At 41.3% G+C, this 21109-nt stretch overlaps 1 protein-coding gene across 7 annotated transcripts in view; it reads right to left on the minus strand.

Moving 5' to 3' along the window:
- The window catches only part of TTBK1 (tau tubulin kinase 1), a 124862-nt gene that overhangs the window by 53031 nt on the left and 50722 nt on the right, over positions 1–21109 (minus strand). For 3 of the 7 annotated variants that reach the window (XM_074864175.1, XM_074864173.1, XM_074864172.1), the window contains 3 exons: positions 6564–6629; positions 4927–5019; positions 3739–3864 (listed from right to left, as the gene is read on the minus strand). In XM_074864175.1, the coding sequence (XP_074720276.1) occupies positions 3739–3864; positions 4927–5019; positions 6564–6629 (285 nt within the window). Of the gene's footprint in view, positions 1–3738; positions 3865–4926; positions 5020–6563; positions 6630–6710; positions 10089–10872; positions 11396–11488; positions 15500–21109 lie in introns of those variants that run through there. The other 4 variants (XM_074864178.1, XM_074864179.1, XM_074864176.1 and 1 more) reach the window with 4 other exon arrangements.

The following is a 21109-nucleotide window of genomic DNA, read 5'->3' on the forward strand; positions in this document are numbered from 1 at the left end:
GGAAGAACAGGCTTACCATCCCATCAGCTTCCGGGCTCAGTTAAGATCACTGGCTAAGTAAAAGTGAACCTGATGCAGACACATAATGGAGTGATCCCCTTTTCCCCCCCAAGGCAGGTGACTACTTGGATGCTGCAGAGCATCAGCTGTAGTCCTGAGTGTTAGCAATGTTATTTTCATGTGTCAAGGAGGATTATGACCTTCCCAGTCTGAGCTGGTAGGGGAAAATACAGTAGTGTGATTACTTAATTGAGGCAAATGAGAGAGAATCATGGTGGCTAACAAGTCCAAAAAAGAAAAAAACAATCACATAGTGGCAAGAGTGCGAGTAGGAGAATTGCAAAACTAGGAGACATAGAGGAGAGAATTCACACAAAGACAGAAAAAGCCTTAAGTCAGGCTAGGGGGTGGATGGAAAGAGAAATATGGTTCTGTGTTGGTGGAAGAGGACCGGGGGTTTTTTTTTGTTTCATTGTTTTTTTGGGGTGGTTGTTTGTTTGTGCTTTTTTTTAAACAACAATACAGAGAAGGAAGGATGCAGGAGGGGGAAGTCATGGGGTCATTGAGATGAAGTATCTGCATTACCTTCTACCCCTAAAACTTTCTTCCTGTGACAGTGATAAAACAAGTCTGAAGATAGCAGCTGCAGTTGCTTTTCCTTCATGCAACAGTTAAGGTGTGCTGCACAATGGTTGTGGGGGCTATAGGTGTCTTTCACCCCTCTCCCTTTCCCATCCTTCACACTAGCATATCTGCTTAGATGGACAATCCCAGATGCTGATGGTGGCAGAGCTGAAGAAAAAGATTGCAAACTTCAGGGCATGCACCACTCAGAGCAAGGAGGACAGCAGCAGTGGCCAGACCCCTGTTGTCTGTGCCCATTAACAAAGGAGCAAGAAAGGAGGGGCTGACCCCGTATGGCTCTTCTTACATTCATGTCTGGCCTCTTTCTAAAGCCAAAAGCATCCTATGATATCCAGCATCCTGCAAAGCCAGAAGACATACATCAGGAGAAGTTAGAGAGATAATACATCAGAATTCAGACAGTGAGGGAGGAGGGAGCAGTCAGAATGATCTTATTATTGAATGCTCACATGCGGACTTTATGCATCATTCCCCACTTCAAAATGGAGGTGGGAGAGGTAGGATTTTACCAAAACTTCATGCTACTGCAAAAGAAGCCAAAGCTTTACTTGGTATACAGACATGGGAGCAATCAAAAATGCATTGCCACTAGATGAAACAGATAGACTATTAGGAATGGTATAGAACATCATAACTGCAGTTTATCACTTCATGGGCTATATACATCTTGAACATGCAATGCTGGCAAGTCCACACCTCACAAAGATACAATTAGACAAGGTTCAGAGGAGGACACAAACCAAAGGTGTGGAAAGGTTTCTTTCTGGGCAAAAAACAAGTAAGTAGACCAGGATCCTTCAGTCTGGGCAAAAGAGTAACTGAAGAGCAATACCATGGAGGCCTGTAAAATTCTGTGTGGCTGGGAAGTGGGAGAGGGGCTAGGGATCAGTGCTCATAGTTATCTCTGAGATGTAGGGGGCATTAAATAAGGCTGGCAGGTGGCAAGTTTAGAAAAAACAGAAGAAAGTAGTTCTTCTCACAGCAAGCACTTAAGCCTGGTGGATGCTAATGGTTTACACAAATTCAGGAGGAGACTGGACAAGTTCATGGAAGACAGATTCATTGAGGCTATGAAATACAGAGATATTTTTGGTTTAGGAGATTCTTGAGCCTTGAGGATCCTTGATCCTTGAGCTTTGAGAGTCTTCTGGGGAAATGTGACTGAATGCTCATTCTTTTATAACCTTCCCACAGCCAACACTGTTGGAGACATGCTACTAGGCCATACAAACCTTTTTTCAAGCCCAGTGAAGCTGCCCTTTCATCATAAAGAGGAGAACTTGGAGATCAACTAGAGCTGGGTAGCTATATGAAACACCAAACCTGTCCAGCTAAAGGACAGCATTCAGAGTCATAATCCTCACCTGGTGATTAGCATACATCTTAAACTGAAATATATTAAAGAGCTAAGAGGGAAATGGTGAACTGCTACTTCAAATTATATTCATATATGTTTTATTCTGTTTCCTCATTTCTAATCTTGTCATTCCAATTTTTAAGTAAACCATATATTAGTAGACATACTTCTCCAATTTCCTTAATTTTCCTGAGGGTCTGGGTACTAGTAACAAATTAGAGTGCCACCTGATATACTTTTTAATCTTTCACGGTAATAAATCCAGATAAATCAGTATAAAGACATCTCTGGGGCTGAGATGTTTAGAGAATTTGCTCTCTGGAATAGGCCTCCAAATCAAGCTAGAAGAATCAGTGTTTGGTGGCAAGCTGGAAGTGCCAGACTTTTATGGGGAGTTCCCTTTTGGAGGCTTCTTCCCAGAGCTGCACCTGCAAGAAACTGAAGGCAAAGAGGCAATTTACAGCTTCAGACAAATCCCCTACTGTGAAAGAGCTGTTTGTGATTTTAACTGCACTAAAATTGTCTGGAAACATCTCCTTCCATTTCTATCTCAAGGATGGGAATAGAATATAGGAGGATGTAGGTTCAAAAGGAGCTTCGGAGATTTCTAATCCAGCCATCTGCTCAAACCAATTGCAAAGTCAGATCAGGTTCGTCATCCAGTTGACTTTTGGAAATCCCCCAAGGATGCAAATTCCACAGCTTCTCGTTACCTGTTCCGTACTTAATAACCCTCATTATGATTTTTCCCCCCCAGATTTAGTCACAATTTCCCTTGCTGCCTCTGAGAAAAGTCTGCCTCGATTCTCCCCACAATCATCCTTGAAGCAGCAGAAGACTTCAATCAGATCCCCTCTTTGACTTTTCTTTTCCAGGCTAAACAAATCCAGCTCCCTCAGCATCTCCTCAGTCCACCTCCATCTCTCTATAGCCCTCTGTCTTAGTGGCAAATATTATTTTTCCACTGTACTATCCAGAAAGTATTTGGCTTTTTTTTTTTTTCTTTTTTAAAAAGTTGTGGTTGCTATGCTGCAAAATGTACGTGGCTAAAATACAAAAGAGAGAGTTTGCTGGAACACCCTCCTACCATTTTCCCACTCATTTGATGCACTATCAACAGGAGCAGGCACTCATATAAGACTGCAAAAATCTGCTAATAAAATGTTGTTTTCATCACTCTGGCTTTAATGTACAGAGAAAACCACTGTGATAAAAAAGGGACACAGAAACAAGTTGCCTTAGTTATATTGTATGCTGTATACAGTATACTGTAACTGATCACATATATGCTGATAGCAAACAATGAATGGGAGAAAAAAAAGTTAAGATGAATATTATCGCTATTGCTAAAGCCCATGTGAGTCTGCAAGAAAACAAAGGGGTTGGTGTGCACTGTTGAGCTGTTGGCATAGGCTCTTTGCACTTTGGGAAGCTGTGCTAAAATTCTGTCACATTTGGAGTATCTCAAAACTTCTGTGTTTTAATGAAAGCCAAAAGTACTCTCTTGCTCGGGAAGAGCTTTCTGGTCTGGAATACAAGATTATTTTGGACAGGGTGGTGGAAGGAGAAGAAAAACCTTTAGAGATGTTTAAGAACTGTACAGTACAACCTTTTTCTCCTGATCCTAGGACAGGTATTCCTCAGGCAGATATGAACACGTGCATGGAAATGTTAGAAAACCCAAATGGCTATTCAGAGTGCCATGCATCAGACTGGTAACAAAGAAAGGCTCTTACCTGATAGTCTGGCTTGGTGAAGTAGTCTAGGCTCGCAATATGATCCAGAAAAAGGTGGAACTCTGAAGGCATGTGCTTTAGCAGCATTCGGTGTTCATACTTTTCTTTTATCATGCCAACCTGCTCCTGTAAAAAAGAAAATATCTCAGATTCAAGAATCTCTTCTATTGCTTCATATTGATACAGTCTTCTCATTCCTGGAACACAGTCTCTTCTTAGACCCAGCACTGTGTCTATGCACTTCTTCTGTTTAGTGTCCCTAGCAAAGCAAGGTTGACCACTGTAGGCAAAGGTCAAAGGGAAATTCTGAGTCAGCAGAAGCTGTTCTTTTAGCAGAGCCTTCTGTACAGGTGTGATGGTTTAGCCCCTGCCGGGGTCTGAGACCACGCGGCCGCTGCCCCTCCCCCACAAAGGGAGTGAAATACAAAGCCCCAAGACTGAAATAAGGAAAGGTTTAATACAACAGTGCAATAGCAACACAACCAACAACAACAATAATAATAACAGTAATAGTGATAGCAATGAACAGAGCAAAATAGCTACCAAATACAGCAGTGGGAAGCACGATGTACAAAACCACGAGTGCACCGCGCTCAGCGCCAGGAAAAATGTGACCTGCCAGGATGTGACATCCGCATGGTATCTGAATAACCCGGCTAGAGCTCCCCCCCACTGCTGGGGAAACTTAACCCTATCCTGGTTAAACCAGGACAACAGGTGACCTGTTTCTTTCCAGGGATTTTACTCTCTAGCACAAGTTATTTCCAAGACAACACAAACAGTTACCTTTATTCTGTTTAACTTTCCAGGTGCAATTCCCATTTGGCTTGTTTGGCATTGCAAAGCATTACCCCCGCCCCACCTTTCTAAAGGCTCTGTTTATTTGTCAAAAGGACAGGTCAGACTTTCCAATTTTGTTGTTTGCTTTGCAAGAAAAAAGTCAAAGTCGCTTGATCAAATATGATTAACAACATGCATAAGAAAATGTCAAGCTACTCCAAATAAGGCAAGTTCCACACTGTGTGTCAGAACACACAAAACAAGGTTAGCATCTTGCAGCAAGATCTGATGAAAAGCAACCTCTGGCTTTACATTAGCAAAAAGCTGCACTAAGCTGCAGGAGGAATAGTAAGAGTCATAATAATAAAAATGTACTACCCTATCTTAAGCAGACACTAGGTTTCCTACCTTATCTTTGATCTTTCGCCATGGAAGTTGACCAACTGCAAACTCCACCAACATGTAAAAGAGGGACCAGAGATCATCATGTCTACCCATCTCCTAGAGAAAAGAGAGATGAAGACTGAGGAGCAAAGTTCCATGCTGCTCAGTAGTCCAGGTGTGCTCTACAGATGAGCTACCTCATTTTAAAAAGCAGGAAGAGAAGTCATACTTCCCATTCAATGATTCAGAAGCCAGATTAGAGACTAAAGATGCAAAATCAAGCATTTATTAAACTTGGCAATGTCAATACAGTCACCTGAATAACCTGATTTGTTTTCATTTTTGTGAATATATTAGGAAAGAGTTTTTTATCTATACAACAAAGCACAAGTTTTCCATAGGATCCTCCCTTACTGAGTATACAGGAGTGGAATAGTTTTTAATGGGATGTGGAATAACCTAGATTAAGGAAAAAAACCAAACTGTGTGTAGAAAGTATTTTTTATTATTATTTTTAAGCTAAATGTTTTTCAAACTCTTTTCACAAGACAGCATTTCCTCAAGGGCTTTTGCAAAACATTCATCACTAAGCACCACAACGATTTACAGATTTATAACATTTCCACACACTGCTCTCCTCCTGGCCTAGCAAATCAGAAATTGAAACATAGGGATTGAGGCTGAAATTGTCAAAGCACATGAAGTTGTTTTTGCTGCTCAACATCCAATGTCTAGAACATAATTTCTCAGAATAGCATGCATTATACAGCGATTTTTGTGTCTAAATATACCTTCAGCTGATGCCAGCTACAGCCGGCACTCTTCAGCTCTTCCAAAAATTATACCTCAGGTTTCTCAGTGTCTCCCAGGAAATAGAATGAATTCATGATGGCACTCAACCGCCCTCGCCACATCACACTTTTCACATTCTGCAGACAATAACTTATTTTCCTAAAAAAACCTTTGATACTTCTTCATATGTCACAGGTCATCCTAGAGACTCATCCCAAATAAGGCCAGAAACCTGGAGGTAATACAGGAGGGACAATAGTTTCCATCTGGCAAGCACTTAGCAGTAGAACCAGAGGACTTAGGTTTACTGTCTACACAGGAACATTACTGAAATAACAAAATGAGTGTTTTGAGAATAATGTTGGATGGGACTTCTAGAAGCATTTAGAATGAAACAGGACAGACACTATGTAAATAATGTCTCTTTCCAGGGAAAAATAAACCTCAATTTCACTAGGTGGCTCTTCACCTGATGGCATGATGTTAATATTAAAAATTCTAAGTGGAGAATGGATCTGGGGACCTGGCACTTGGTAATTCACAGCAAGTTCTGCTCAAAACTAGCAGCAAGCAGCCTGGCACTTAACCTGATTTCCAATTTAGTGTGGGTTGGGTTTTTTTTCCCTTAAAAAGTGCCTGATAATGCAATAATTACAGTTATTAAGGCTGCCAACTAGAGAGGATCCAGTAAATGAATCAGAATTTTGATTTTACAGTTAACAGCCTTGACCACCTAATAGAATTCATCTGATATACTAACTTCTGTAGGTGACAAAACAGAACTCACACCTTACTCCTCTGCTCCTGAGAACAGGTTTCTAAGGAGAAATAACCTTGCTGTTAACACCTTATAAGCCAAAAATACTCACTCGGTTTTTGTGTGCATTCACTGAAGCATAGCGGACCGTTCCTCGAAAACCAGCAACGTTGCGAGGCTGAAGGGAGACAACAGAAAATCTCAGAGACAGAGCAGATTACTAAATCCGCTGTGCAGCTAACTCCTGAGAACTTCTCACCTATACTGTTATTCCGTATGTACCCAAGGGATACAAAGTTCTTAATGCCTTCATCTGCTCTAGCAGCCAGCTAAACAGACAGTGTTCTCCAATTCTGCATTTCTAGAAAGCTTATTTTACAGAGATGGCAAGGTGGTTACAGTGATGATAGGTTAGAATAGTAACAGTCTAGGCATAGAGCTGAGAACATTATCCAAGATCATATTTTCCTTTTTAAACTCTAGGTCAAGGGAAAAGCTAGTAAAGAAGCACAAGTGCAAAACTGAGTCATGAATCACATGAGCTAAGCAAAGCCTGAGGGCAGCCTGGTCAGGACAAGAACAGGGATCCCCTACTCTGACATAGAGCAGATGACCATACGTGTTTGCTGACACTGCTTGTCAACATCTTCTGCAAGACTTAACCAAATTAAGAACCTCTGACTTTCAGAGTTCTATCTTGGTTTTTGGTTTGTTTTTTTTTTTTTTCCAGATTCTTCCCAGTATGTCCTAAACCATGCATCTTTATTTTCTATTTTTCTGGTTCTCTGGTTCTTCACATCCTCAGGAAGTGAAGGCTTGATATTGTGGCCTTGGAAAGAAGGCAGTCCTCCTGTGACTGTTCCTCTGAGCTGGAGGCTTTTTCTGTTCTGGGGGATGAGCAACACTTCCAACTCTTTCCACTGCGGCCTCCACAAGAACATTAGACCATGTGAGTTCACTTACTGAAGATGTCATTGTTCTGAAAAAATTGCATTTAAATAATGACATCCACCAAATCCTTTCGGCTTAGCTAGAAGCACCAGAGCTAACAGCAGTGCTTTCAAAATTCATGTGGCAAAACCAGGTTCAGGCCCAGACATCTTCCATCATAAGACTAAGCTGGAGCAAGGAACTAAACATACTCATAATTAAGGTCCTACTCTTGCAGAAACTTGAGCACATTAATAAGAACTCTAATTGGGTAACCTGTCCCACTTAGGTCAGTTAATTCATGTTTGTTCTTTCAGCTGTGCCTATGCTTTAAGAACTAAGCCCAAAACTCGACTTTTATTCTAGGGCACCCTTCTGTCAGTTTAAATATGTACAGTTCAGTTGCTTCCTTTTGGGTACAGAGACGTTGCTCTGACTCAATACTCTCAGAAAGAATAAAACTTCAAATGTTTTTTAAACAAGTTCACCAACACTGTGCCACTAACACACACCTGAATGGTATATAATGCAGCTCTTAAGTTATAGTGACTCCAAGCAAAAAAAGCTACAAGTCTATCTTACATCTCTTTTATGTTAATCAAATACTCCACAAGGAGGACCCGTTTGCATATCCCATGCACTTAATGCAGCATTTAATCTTGCAGTACACCAGCCTGAGCTATAAGCTACTTATTTAGCAGCAGGTAATAGTCAAGATACTATATTCATGATCATATACCTCATTCCTCCTGGAGCATACATTTAGGATTCTCACTGACAAATGACTGCAAAATGTTTTTCAGAATTCCAGTGAATTCACTGATGTGAGTTCCTGAAAAGCAGAATACTGGCCACTGGAATACATCTGGTAGAATCAGCCATCACTGTAAAACATCCCCTGCATATTCAAAAGCAAAAGAACATTCCTCTTTTCCATTATGAGTGGAAGCTAGTGTGTTTGGATACTTTTCATGAGCCATAAAGTAAAAGCATATTGTGAAAAATTCTAGTGCGTAACCTGTAATGTTTTCAGAACGAATACTGTTCAATGTTTGCAGTCCATGGGAGTTTGCCTTTGATGTTCTTTTCCTACTTCAGTGTCTTCAGTTATCAACTGTGTATGTACTAAACCAAGTACCACATGCGCTGGTTTCAGTACGGTTGTCAATGTCCCTGAAAATCTTTTTAGATCAATACTTACTATTTCTGGCAGACAGGCTATCTTTGCAGTCTTTAATTAGATCTATTCTGAAATCAACTCTAGGCAGTTTGCAAATGTATTCCCCTCCTCTTTCAGAAGCCAGCCAAAAGCCCAGCCATCTTTTAACTGTGCATTTGTCCCACAGCTGACACGAAACAGTTCACCAAGCCAGTCCTGCTGCTGAACCCAAAGGGGTCTCTCTCCAGTCCTCTCTCATGTGATACCTCAGCGAAGGGATAGCACTGCAACTGAGCAAAACTTTGCAATTGTTTTGACAGGATGTTTCGACCTTTGAACAAAATAGGCAGATTCTAACTGTGTTAACAGCATCTTTTTCTCATAAAGGTTTCACCTCTTTTAACCATATTTGGCTGCCCTGCCAGTAACAAGGCAATTAGTCATGCCTTTTGACAGTGTCACTAATCACTGCAATCAAATATTTCCATGGCTGCGGAGATACCTTGTTCTTCATTCAAACAAACAGCTCCTGCTTGAGCGTTTATTGTAGCACATGCTGTATACCTAACTGTTACTGACTTTTCTTCTGAATTCATCAACATTAATTTTCCAGATGATTTCTTTACACACTTTCTTCCAGTTAATAAACTTCAACCCACCACTGCATTGCCCAGCAGTGGAAAAGAGCCTGAATAAAGCATCCTTGCTGTCCAGACTGGTCCAGGTTTGACACAGAACTGTAATTGTAAGAGTTAGGAACTTCAGACTATGGAATCACATATAACCCAACTAATCTGAATCCCCCAAAATGATAAGAAGGTAATAAGCTAGCAAGCTGGAATACAATTTTAAACCATACATGACTGACTTTTTAATTTTTCCACATCAGTTTTACTATCAAAAATGTTACTCAGGGTAAAGTATAGTTCTTCCTGCGTTTAGATTGTGTCTAGCACAAAGCTAAAGCAACTTATTACACAGAGCTGTCAGGGAGATGAGAGAGATATGAAGTAGATTGCATTGCGTTAGAAGCTTGGTTTAAAATGAGTTTTAGCTTGGGAGAATGTGTTAGATCACTACCACAGAGCAAAAATTATACTCTGTGTTCCTTTCGATATATTAGCAACGTACACTACCTCATAAAGACAGAATTAGATAACAAAACCCTGTACGAAGTGGATGCATTGTTCCAAACTGTGCTCTTTCGCACCCATCAGCTTTTCATCATTCTCCACTTCAAACACTCATATCATTTGTACAAGTGTCAACAATGCCTCCCTTATGATTCACATGAAGTCTGTCTTTCCTGCATATGCTTCCTTTATTTCAGGAGTGCTCATACTTCCTCATTAATCTGAATCCCTGCTCCTTACACCATGTTCATACATAGAGATTAAAATTTTTCCTCTTGCCTCACTGGTCTCTGGATTGATATTTTGAATGTCTCTGTTTCCAGCTTCCGTCCTAAAAACATATTTGGATGCCAGTACTTTCCTCCTGCCATTTCTTATGCCTGTGGTACTCTCAGGGAACACAACCACTGGTTCCTCCCCAACTTTCTGGAAGCCTGTGCAAACACCTCATGAAATCCACCAGCTTTGGCCCTGGCAGCCCTGCTGTCATCTAGGATCATTAACCCACCTCTCCTGGCAACAGGAAAAGGATTTCCAGCAGTAAGAAAATGAAAAGAAAGTTAGCACAGATTGAAGAAAAGATGGTAAGGGTAGAGAGGAAATGCCACAGATCATGGGAAGCACTTGGAGATATATCTTGGATTGAAATGACTTGTTGGAAAAGTTGTGATAAGAAGGAAAAGTGAAAGGAAGCTTTAACTAAACTAAAAGGAAGTATCTCTGTGACTTTTAGGAATCTCCTGCTTCCATCAGTTAGGCACATGGGGGAGGTGGAGGGATATGCATCCTCACCTCTTCTGCGGAGATGAATTTTGCACCTCTTATATGTGTTTTGACTTGCTAATTTAAACAGCAGCACTTTGTGGAATCATTAATGACAACAGCATGTTTTATCCCAATGGGGAGTCAGAAATGAATAGAGGAAGCTGGAGCTAAAAATATAAGGTAACTCCCCTCCCCTTGCCTCTGAAACCACAGAAGTGACAAGTCTCTGGCACCACCCAAATGTCTGCCAGCCCGTCAGGCAGAATCCCAAGTGTTCTAGGCCTCTGCATCACATTTAGGTAGCTGTCACAATCCTGCTGAAAAACAAACATATCATGAGGGAAAAAAGAAAACCAGGTGTAATTCGGACTTCCACATATAACAAAAGCACAAAACAAAATGAAAACCCAGAAGCATGGTGATGGCTCACTCACAACTCATAGCAGAGATGGTTACGAGCAGCGGATGGGAAGCCAACGCATCAAACACAGCCTCAAAAGAAGAGCCCAAAAGAACTGTAAAACAGAGAGAAACCCAAAGAAAAACATGATAAAAAACAACAAAATGAGAAAAAAATTAAACAGAAATGAATTAAAAAACAATTCAATATTGTATCCCTCCAGAAACCTGGGTCTCTTGTTCAGCTGTTGCCATCTCCCAGCATCCTTCCCAGGGCCGTTGGTCCATGCCATATTTAGTTTAATTTAGACACAGTGTTGAGTGAGCCTGTGTGGTTTGTGAGTGCTCTGTAAAGTGATGAGAGGGGTCCCTCTAGAGACTAACTTCCCCCTGCTCACATATCACACCTAATAGTATAAAAAACAAAGTTGAGAGCAGAGATGCATACAGCCTAACCACAGGTCAGTTGTAGGGTTCTACCGTGATTTTCCTTCCTACAATTATCTCTTCCTGCCCCAATCAAACTGATCTAATGACTAGCAAGTCACCTCTTCCCCTTTTCACCCAGAGCAATTTCTAACGTTAGCGCATAAGTTTCTGAAAATGAACAGAGATGTTCCCTTCCCCATTTGAATTGTCATGGGTACCCACCCAAGATATTTGGCTTTTTCTGCAACCACCACCTTGCTTTCTCACCAGCAATCTCCATAGAACCACTGCCTTGCCAACTTTACAGGCTTCACAGCCCCCAGCTTCAGGCATCTTCCCCGACGATTGCTGCAGTGTTCCACCTAGAAACAGGGGGTCTCCACTGTTCGTGGTGCAATGCAGCATGGTGGTTTGAAAGAGAGCAGAATGAAAGTCAGTGCTGCTTTTAGGCCATGTGAGCAGTCACTGTATCTTAAGATGTGAATTGTACAGTATGGAAACATAAGGGCCATCCTGGTCAGAGGCAAGACCTAATATTATAATGTATTATATAGCCTTAAAACTCAATTCAGTAAACTGAGGAAAGACCTCAGCCAAGAGATACTTATTCCAACAGAAGTCAACTAATCAAAAGCAGTCAACCCAATGGAGTTTCTTATTTGAGTCTCAGTATTCCTCTTCCCTAAAAACGTGCAAGTTCCAAGAATTCTATAGATTTTGCATGGAATTTAGTTTTGACAAAGTTACTTAATAGTCTCCTACTATTCTTTCTAAAGCGAAAGACCTGAAGGAGATGAGTTAAAATGTCATATTTCCTTCTTTACTTTAGAAGAATTCAAAATTTTCAGTGGATTTTAACATCAGAAAAAAACAAGGTAATAGTTTTGTCTTTCTGAATAGCATGCACCAACCATCATGCAATTCCTGCGCCAGAACTTGTGCTGGAGATGAGGATGCCTTTCTCACATTAGAAACAGGGCTAAAAATGAGCATTTTTTAATAAAAAACTTATTCCAGCTATAATCCTGTTATTCAATTATCATTCGATTTTTAACAAGAGAATTTTGGCCTCAGAGCTGCACTTGTTTCTCACATGCATGGTCCTATAAGGGAACAAGTAGAACAGAGTATCCCCAAGGAAATCATGGGGAGTGCCAAGTAAGAAAGATAAGCTTTTCATGTACTGTAACACAGAGCAGGGGAACCACTGAACTGGAACTGTTCTGAAGTGCGCTGTAGAGTGTTAGATGCATCTCATTTGGGATTTACAGCTTTTTTTTTTTTTTTTTTTTTTTTTTTTCCTGGAGTCAGATGAAGAAGATGGCCCTTTCTGCCAAAAGGAAGAAGACAAAAGACAGTCGTGGCAATCACTGAGATGCAGCAGAGCTAAAGTTTAAATCTCTCCATGTCTTGGACAGACATGAAAACCACACCTCCCTCCTTCCAGAGCACACCCTCACCGCTAAACTACAGGGTGCTTTGAGATGCAAGTCTAAGAACATCCATGTTGGAAAGGATCCCTTTTGCACAGAATAATTGGATATTTATTACCAAGAGAGAAAGTGTATGACAGGCACTCTGTAACCTGGCAGCAAATGCACTTACCTGATAGAGGGGAAACTTGACCTGCAATCCAACTCAACATTCATTTGCCCATGGAATGAAGGCCCTGTTCCCTTACCACTGGACACAGTAATAGTTTTCTGTTCCTCTGTCTGTAGTCCAGTGGAAGAATAATCAGAGCTTCAAAGTGGAACAGCATCAACCAGAAGGAATGACACATTCAGACGTACCATATCCCGCCCCACAGCTTGGCAGTAAAGGCTCTTGAAAATGGAAAATGGGATCTCAGTTCCCTGCAGGCATATATGGGATTTGAGCCTGAGTTGTCCTTCCTTTTCCCTTACCCCCATAGCACAAGAACTCTAACCAGAGAGCTGCTACAAAAAATAAAACCACCAACAACCTGATACAGATGATCTGAGGTCACCCTCACTGAACCGGGGCTTCCAGGAGGGGAAAGCAGAGAAAAGGCTAGTAATAACAAGAATCAAGAGTCCCTGCTTGCTAACAGATTTTCAAATTCATCAGCTGGTCTTGCTTTTCAGACATTTAATTTCAACTGCACTGGCTTTCTGTAGTTGTAATGTTTTAAAGCAGAACATGAACTCCCTTCTCAAGACCAAATTTGCTACTCCAACAAGGAAAGTAACAACGAGAACCTTTACATAATTTTAACGATGATGTGTTTTGTAACTAATCCATTCGCACAGAAATGGCATTTCTATAACACATGAAATGTGCAATATTTTCAAAGACATAGATCAATTTTTTTCCCTTTTCCCCATCTCTGTGTGAACCATGTGACTATGCTGTGCTTTCAGCCTTTTCTCCGATCACCTTTTTACAATACGAAGTTCAATAAAAAAATTATATCCCTTCCTAAGCTAATGCAGTACTCTTGAATACTACAGTTCCACAAATCTGTTTATTCTACTGCAAAGTGCTAATGGCCTACATAAAATTACAGCTTTACATATGTTTCAAGTACAAAGTAAGTATGAAAGCTACTGGGCTTCTATGTTTGAATATTTGGGGTCCTAGAATGTAGGAGTTAATATCCTTTGTATCATTTTATAGCTCATTTTCCACTGGGGGGAAAACTACTTACTAGAAAAACATACCATACTCTCCTCTTCTAATACCTTATTCACTGCAGCGAAGTTTATTTTTAGCACCAGACATTTAGACATTTGGAAAATAAATATCTTTTCCCCAATTAGCTGACACATTTCTGCAGCCCTCATCATGCTCGTCTAAACAGGCTATGCACTGTTCTGCCTACAACATCTTTCTGCCCACTGACTCACAGAGCCACCCTTGCACATATACAGTATCTTCAGCAAGGCACTGCAAACTACTGCAGTGCAGTCTGAGCCACGAGGAGATCGAGATGTAATCAATGGGCTGCAGCTGACTAAGCTAAAAAAATGCTTGCTGAGCATAACAGCCCAGCATCAGATCCTGCAATAGGAGAGAGACTCTAGGAAAAACATAGCCTCTCTATTTTCAAATAAATAATTAAGACCAAGCTGCTAAACCCTTGATGACTTTCAATTAATATTTGTGGGAATATGTTTCTGAAGGCTGGGTGTCACTGACAGAGGAAAAGTATAATGCTTTCTGTACTGCACATTAGTGATGTAACTAGCAGACCTGAACAAAGACCAGTAAAGACCAAAGAGTTATTGTCCAAAACCTGAACTACATTAGCACAGAAGACCTTCAGGACACAGAACACCTCCACTATACAACCATATGTTGTTCATCACATTATCTGTATAAGAACGTTTACATCTATTTTCCCCTCCGAGTTCAAATTTTCTTCTCAGCCTTAGTTCTCCATATCAAACATGTTCTGCTACTCTAGCTCTGCTGTAAAAAATAATGCAAGATGAAAATTTTGACTTGTGCGCCTTCTATAGAAGATACTTCCACAAATGTAAAAAAACAACTTTTCAATTAATTCCCCCGCTGCTTAGTTCTGCTGTCCTAAGATGTGCATCAACACTGACTGTTTATGCTGCTGCATGGCAAAGGTGGGTTGTACAACCAGGATATCAGAGTGAATAAAAGTGCTCATGTCTCTATCTGAACCATGGCAGAAGGTTGCATACAGAGGAAATAATAGTTAAATCTCTAAAAAAGCTCTCCCTATAGCAAGCTCTTTTAATAGTACATGGCAGAGATGGCCTATACCCATCACACTGTGACCAGCACAGGCTCTTTGCAACAACAAGGCCAATAGATACTCAGTCCACCTCAGATCAGTCTAAAGTTTTCTCTCAGGTATACTATGAGAACTCTGAAAAGCCTCCCCCATCTCATCAAGGGTCACAACAGTGATCTCTGATTTGTCCTGTATTGCTTTCCCGATGACTTCTAATGTTTGAGCACCTTCTTGAAAGCTGTTGAGTATCAAACCTGTGTTTTCACAAAGCTATTCCATAACATCATGGTCTCACTTATCAGTGATACCTGTCAGCTCATACATCACAATCACATACGTGAAATTAGAACTGTTCTCCCCCCACCTCCCCAAACACACACAATGAGCATCACCTTTTATCTACACAGAATTTCACCTGCCAGTTTATAGAGTCCCCCCACTATTTTCTATGCCTTACCACAGCACACTCAGTCCCATCGCTGCTATTTAGACTGGTCTCAGACCTGCATGCATGTACTGTATTACTCTTCCCAATGCATGCTGACTACCTGTGCATCCCTTTACTGGTTTAAATTGCATCCCTTTACTGGTTTAAATTTATGACCCATCTCACTGAATACCTTGTTCCTATGTAACCAAAGAGAACAGAGGCGCTCTCGTTTGCTTCTCAAGACTTCATAATATTTTACAGACTTTTATAAAATTCCTTTTATTCATTTTCTTCCTTGGGTTATAATCACAATCTTTTCGATCCCTCTTCATTTGAGTTTGTCATTACTGTCTTCTGAATACTGTTTAGATCTGCAAGACTTTCTTTGAAACTGGATGGGTGGTATCTTATGCATCAACTGTTACCTCATCTAGATTTGTATAAAGGCACTAAAAAAGGTTTTGTAGCTTTCATCATCCTATTCCATATGGACCATAACAATTGCATCACTGGCTCGATGCATCTCACCTAGTAACTCAACTCCAGTCCTAAAGAAGGTGCTTCTGGATATCCTACAGGTAGGGTACATGTAGCTGGGCAGATGCAGTCCCCTTGCATTCTGTTTATCTGGCATGTACAATACTAATTTTTAGAAGGTATAATGTTGGTTCAGATGCCATGCACCAGAATGAATACTTGAAACTCTCCTAAAGAACAAAATCAGCAGAAATGTGGCTAGCTGGGATGTAATTAGGAAAAGTCTACACAGCTTTTGTAACGGAAAGTAGCATATCACCAACAGTGTTCCCTGCAGCATTTGTGCATATAGACAAGGATAACCTAGTCCATATAGTACATCTGAATTTTCAAAAACATCAACCCCTGAGAAAGTCCACACTTCAGGAAATTACACTGCAAAGGACGATGTTTCTCTCTCATTTGAGTGGTGGCAATTACTGTTGTCCTTTAAAGAGGCAACAAACTCTTAAAGACCTGCACACAACAAGAGCTTTATGATACAACCTGGTCAAAGTTGTGTTTTCAGCTTCCCCTCTCCTGTTACATTATTGGTCATATCATGAAACAAAAAAGTTTTGGGATAAGCCAACTTCAGAACCTGATTTCCTTTAGACCAAAGTTTAACTGTGAGATTCTCTATGTTTAACAAAAACTTTGGCATGAAAAGCATGAAAATTTTGATTTAATTTTTTCCTCTATGGTATTTATATGTAGCACAGTAAACAGACAAACTAACAGAGCTGTAGCAGTTGTGAGAGCAGTTAGCAAAACAAGGCTGTGCAGGGGCCCAGAAACTGCTCAGCACAGTGTGGGCATGACTGAGGTACAATGATGGTGGTGATGGGCCACAGGGCCTGGTGCCCAGCATGGCTGATGCAACTATTTTTAGCACATTGGACACCTCAACCCAGAAAAAGCCCCAAAGAAAGGATGTGGTCATCCACATTTGGCTGCAGAGAGCACCTGGTGCCTCTGCAGTGGCCTCCTGTGTAAGAGAAGTACTCTGGCTGAGGTGCAGAGTTGCCAGGTGAAGGAGCTGTGGTGAGGTGGGAAAGGAGGTGAGCAGACTGTGTAGCATCAGGGAGGGTGAACAAGATATCAACAGAATCTTCACAGAGCCTCTGAAAGTGAAAATCATGAACCCTGAAATGCAAGGAAAAACTGACAAAACTTTGAGCAGTTATGCTCAAAGGAGCAACAGATGGAGACTCCCAAGAGGAAGGAAACTAGCAGCACAAGAGAGGCTCCTGCTCCACATGTACATCTGCAGTTGCAAAATGGCTTTAGTAACCTGGGAACTAGTGACAAGGAACAAGACCTGTCAGGAGAGCCAGCCGAGCCTGAACCAAATGTCCATATCAAGAAGCAAAGGTGAGGGATGGTCACTGAAGACTCCTTCCTGCAGGAAATGAAAGCCCAATCTACTGGCCCGACTTGATGTCTCCAGAGCTTTGTGGCTTGTTGGGGGCCTGGATATGGGATGATAAGGACAGACTGCCAAGGTTTGTGAGGCCCTCTGACTATTAACCCCTGCTGCTCATTCAAAAGCACCTGTTTTTCAAGAGGTGACTTTGAGTATACTGAGTGAGTCCAGATCTGGGGGCATGGGGGCCTGGGTGCTGTCCTCCTAAATCCTGCCAGTAAGTAGGAAGAACTTAGATAGAAATGGATGCATCCTGCAAGTCAACACCTAGCTATCAAAGAATTGGCTTCTATGACCATGGGTCACTCTTTAAGGAAAAAGAACTGTTGGTGAAAGAAGGGACCCATGTGACAGAGTGACAAGAGCATCACTGAGAAGGCTTTGCATCTAGGCTTGCTAAGCTAGTGAGGAGGGCTTAAAGCAGGTACAGTGAGAGAGGATTACCATAACCTGAAAAGAAATGGAAAAATGGAGGGTGTGAGGAGGTGCCCCAGGAGAGGATGACAGAAGCTCTCATGCATTCCCTGGGAAAGCAACACAACTGGTAGCCCACCTCAAATGCCTGTCCACAAACACCTACACATGTGAAATGAACAGGAGTTGTTAGTGGTCTATGTGCCATTGCAAAACTATGATCTCACTGGCTTTACAAAGATGTGGTGGGACAGCTTGCATGGCTTGAGTGCTGCAATGAAAGGAAAGAAGAACTGGGAAAGCAAGGGATTGGGTTTGCACAGGAGCAGCTTGAATGTATGAAGCTCTCCTTGAATGAGGTGATGAGACAGTCACTACTGATGGGTAAGTGATCAGCAGTAACATAATGGTAAGCACCTGCTACTGACTGCCTGATCAAGAAGAAAAAACAGATTAAGGTTCTTTAGACAACTGAAGGAAGCCTTGCAATTGCAAGCCCTGGTACTCATAGAGGGCTTGAGTAACTCTTCTGTTTGCCTGGAGAGGCAATATAGCAGGGTGAGGCAATCCAGGAGTTTTCTGGTGAGCATTGAACAGAACAAGAAATGAAGGTTCGGAGTCACAAAAAAAGGTCAACACTGAACAGGAGCACAGTTTCTTCTCTCCAGCATTAGATCACTCACCCAAAGTTTGGAAGTCTCAGGTTCAATAACCTCCTCTCCTACAGGGGTTCCTGCATTCTCACCTGACAGCAGAGTACCACAAGCATCATGTATTTAAGCCACAGGTAGAATGGGAGCAGGCGTGTTGTGATCTCTCTCATTGGGGCTTTACAGCTTTGCACAAAATTAAGACATATTCCTTAGAAAGGAGACCTCAGGAGTCTCACACCCCTGGATATGGCCCTGTTTACTGTGACTAAGTAGTTTTTCCACTCTCTGTTTCAGTAAATATGTAATATTGAGCACCAAAAGATATTACTAAGGGTAATGGACAGGAATACTTTGTGAATTATCACTGACAGTGCTCTCTTGAGAAATGGGAAGTCCCAGGTCAAACATATCCTGCTGAATACAGATCACAGATCTTAACCACTATTTGCCACCTTTCAAACAGGAGAGAATGGGACTTGGAGGGGCAGGGAGGAGCAGTGAAGAACTCAGCATCTCCCCTAGCAGTTTTGTCAAGCTGCCTGTCTTTCCCTTCATTTCCCTGTCCTCACAAGTGAAACCAAATCCTCTGGAAAGATTGTATTTTTTTGCACTAGCAGTCTGTCCTGTTTATCATAATAGCCAGAGTCCCTCCTGCTAGCCAGGATGTTTACTCTGATCCAAATGCCAGAAATGCATCTAATAGCCAAAGTAACAGCCTTCAGCCAGGCCCTAAGCAGTTTTCAACACTCAACAGACACAAAATGGCTACGTGACTGATGCACATGTGCTCTACCTGTCCAAAGGAGTAACTATCAAAGACTGACTTCTACAACTCTCAGAGAAAAATTCTTGCGAATGCTTCCTTACACACCTTCTGGCTTCAACCATCTTTATAGTCTTTATAGTGCAATGTGAGCTCCTACAGACTGTTTTCCAGGAGATTTTTACAACATCTGGCAAGGGGCAAGTGGTAGAGGGGTGAGACTTTTTCCACAAAAGCAAATCTGTGTGACAACAGCTCTTCTCCGAAGAGTAGCATTTGTGCTAATATTAGCATCCCACATGAGGTAATCAGTTTTGTTCTCCTAGAAGCACAGAATAAATTCAGATTCAGAATAAATTTGGATTTAGTTAAGCCAAGTAGCCCATAACTTTACAAATGCCAAGCAATAAAGTTGAACTGTCCAGTAGCTATCATCTGTAAAAACATACAAACCAAACACATAATATTCATCAGAAGCTTAGCAGAGTAACAACTCCCTAAGTAAAAGCTACTGTGGTAGCCCTTGAAAGAGGGTCTGGAAAGCCACAGTGGTAACAGCTGAGGATGGAGGAACTAATGCTCAGTGAAGATCACGGAGAGTAGAAATGATCCCACCTCAAAGTTTTAATCAATCTCTAGAAAATCAGAATGTGACCTTTTTAGTGACAGCCTATGCCATCTGCCTACTAAGGAGCTCCTTGCCTTTTCATATAAAAAAAAATTCATACAGTTTGGCATCAGTAATTCCACATAAAAAAAAAATATTTAAAATCAGTACCAACACAGCTTTCTAGAGGACTTTACTCCACAAAATAACTGGCTTTTCCCTTTTTCAAAATCAAAGGTGTTTTCAAAATAGGAAAGTGATCAAAAATAAGAAGGCAAAGGTAAGTTAAAAAAAACCAAACCAAAACCACAGCATCCTAAAGGCCAGGAACATTATCTGTATCACTAGTAAGTCATTCAGTCTTTCTGAAAAGCTGACAAGCAAGATTGAGGTTATGAATTTCAGAGGATGTGAAAACAGCAAATAATTTTAAGGATATTATTCATAAAATATGACAATGCTTCTGAAACTGTAGGAAACTGCACAGGACCTATGTGAGCAGAAATCTGTTAATAAATGAATACAACTGAAAGCAAAATTCAGTCATGCTTCCTGAAAAAGAGGAAGTGAGCTCCTTCTCATGCCTATCTTGTGTATTGTACCTCAGAACCAATTTGCAAAAAAAAAGTAGGCTCAGGATGAACATGTTATAAATCTGAGAATTGTATTCTTCATGGATAAAGGAAATGAAAGACAATGGAGAAAGAATCTACCTTACTAGCTTGAAATAATGTCTTTGATGAAATAAAAGATAAAGTCTTAACTGAACTTGATGAGATGCATCCGTGGGACCTGAGGGAGCTGGCAGATGAAGTGTCTAAGCCACTATCCATCATATTTCAGAAGTCATGGTAGTCCAGCGAAGTTCCCACTGACTGGAAGAGGGGAAACATAGCCCGCATTTTGAAAGAGGGAAATAAAGAGGACCCATGGAACAACATGCCAGTCAGTCTCACCTCTGTGTCCAGCAAGATCATGGAGCAGATCCTCTTGGAAACTCTGCTAGGGCACATGGAAAATAAGGAGGTGATTGTTGACAGCCAGCATGGCTTCACTAAGGACAAATCATGACTGATGAATTTGGTGGCCTTCTACAGTGGGGTTACAGCATTGGTGGATAAGGGACAGTTGACGTCATCTACCTGGACTTGTGCAAAGCATTTGACACTGTCCCACATGACATCCTTGTCTCTAAATTGGAGAGACATGGATTTGACAGATGGACCACTCAGTGGATAAGGAATTGGCTGGATGGTCACACTCAAAGAGTTGTGCTCAACAGCTCGATGTCCAAGTGGAGGGCG

This window comes from Strix uralensis, chromosome 3 (genome assembly GCF_047716275.1).
Source record: "Strix uralensis isolate ZFMK-TIS-50842 chromosome 3, bStrUra1, whole genome shotgun sequence".
Classification (NCBI taxonomy): Eukaryota; Metazoa; Chordata; class Aves; order Strigiformes; family Strigidae; genus Strix; species Strix uralensis.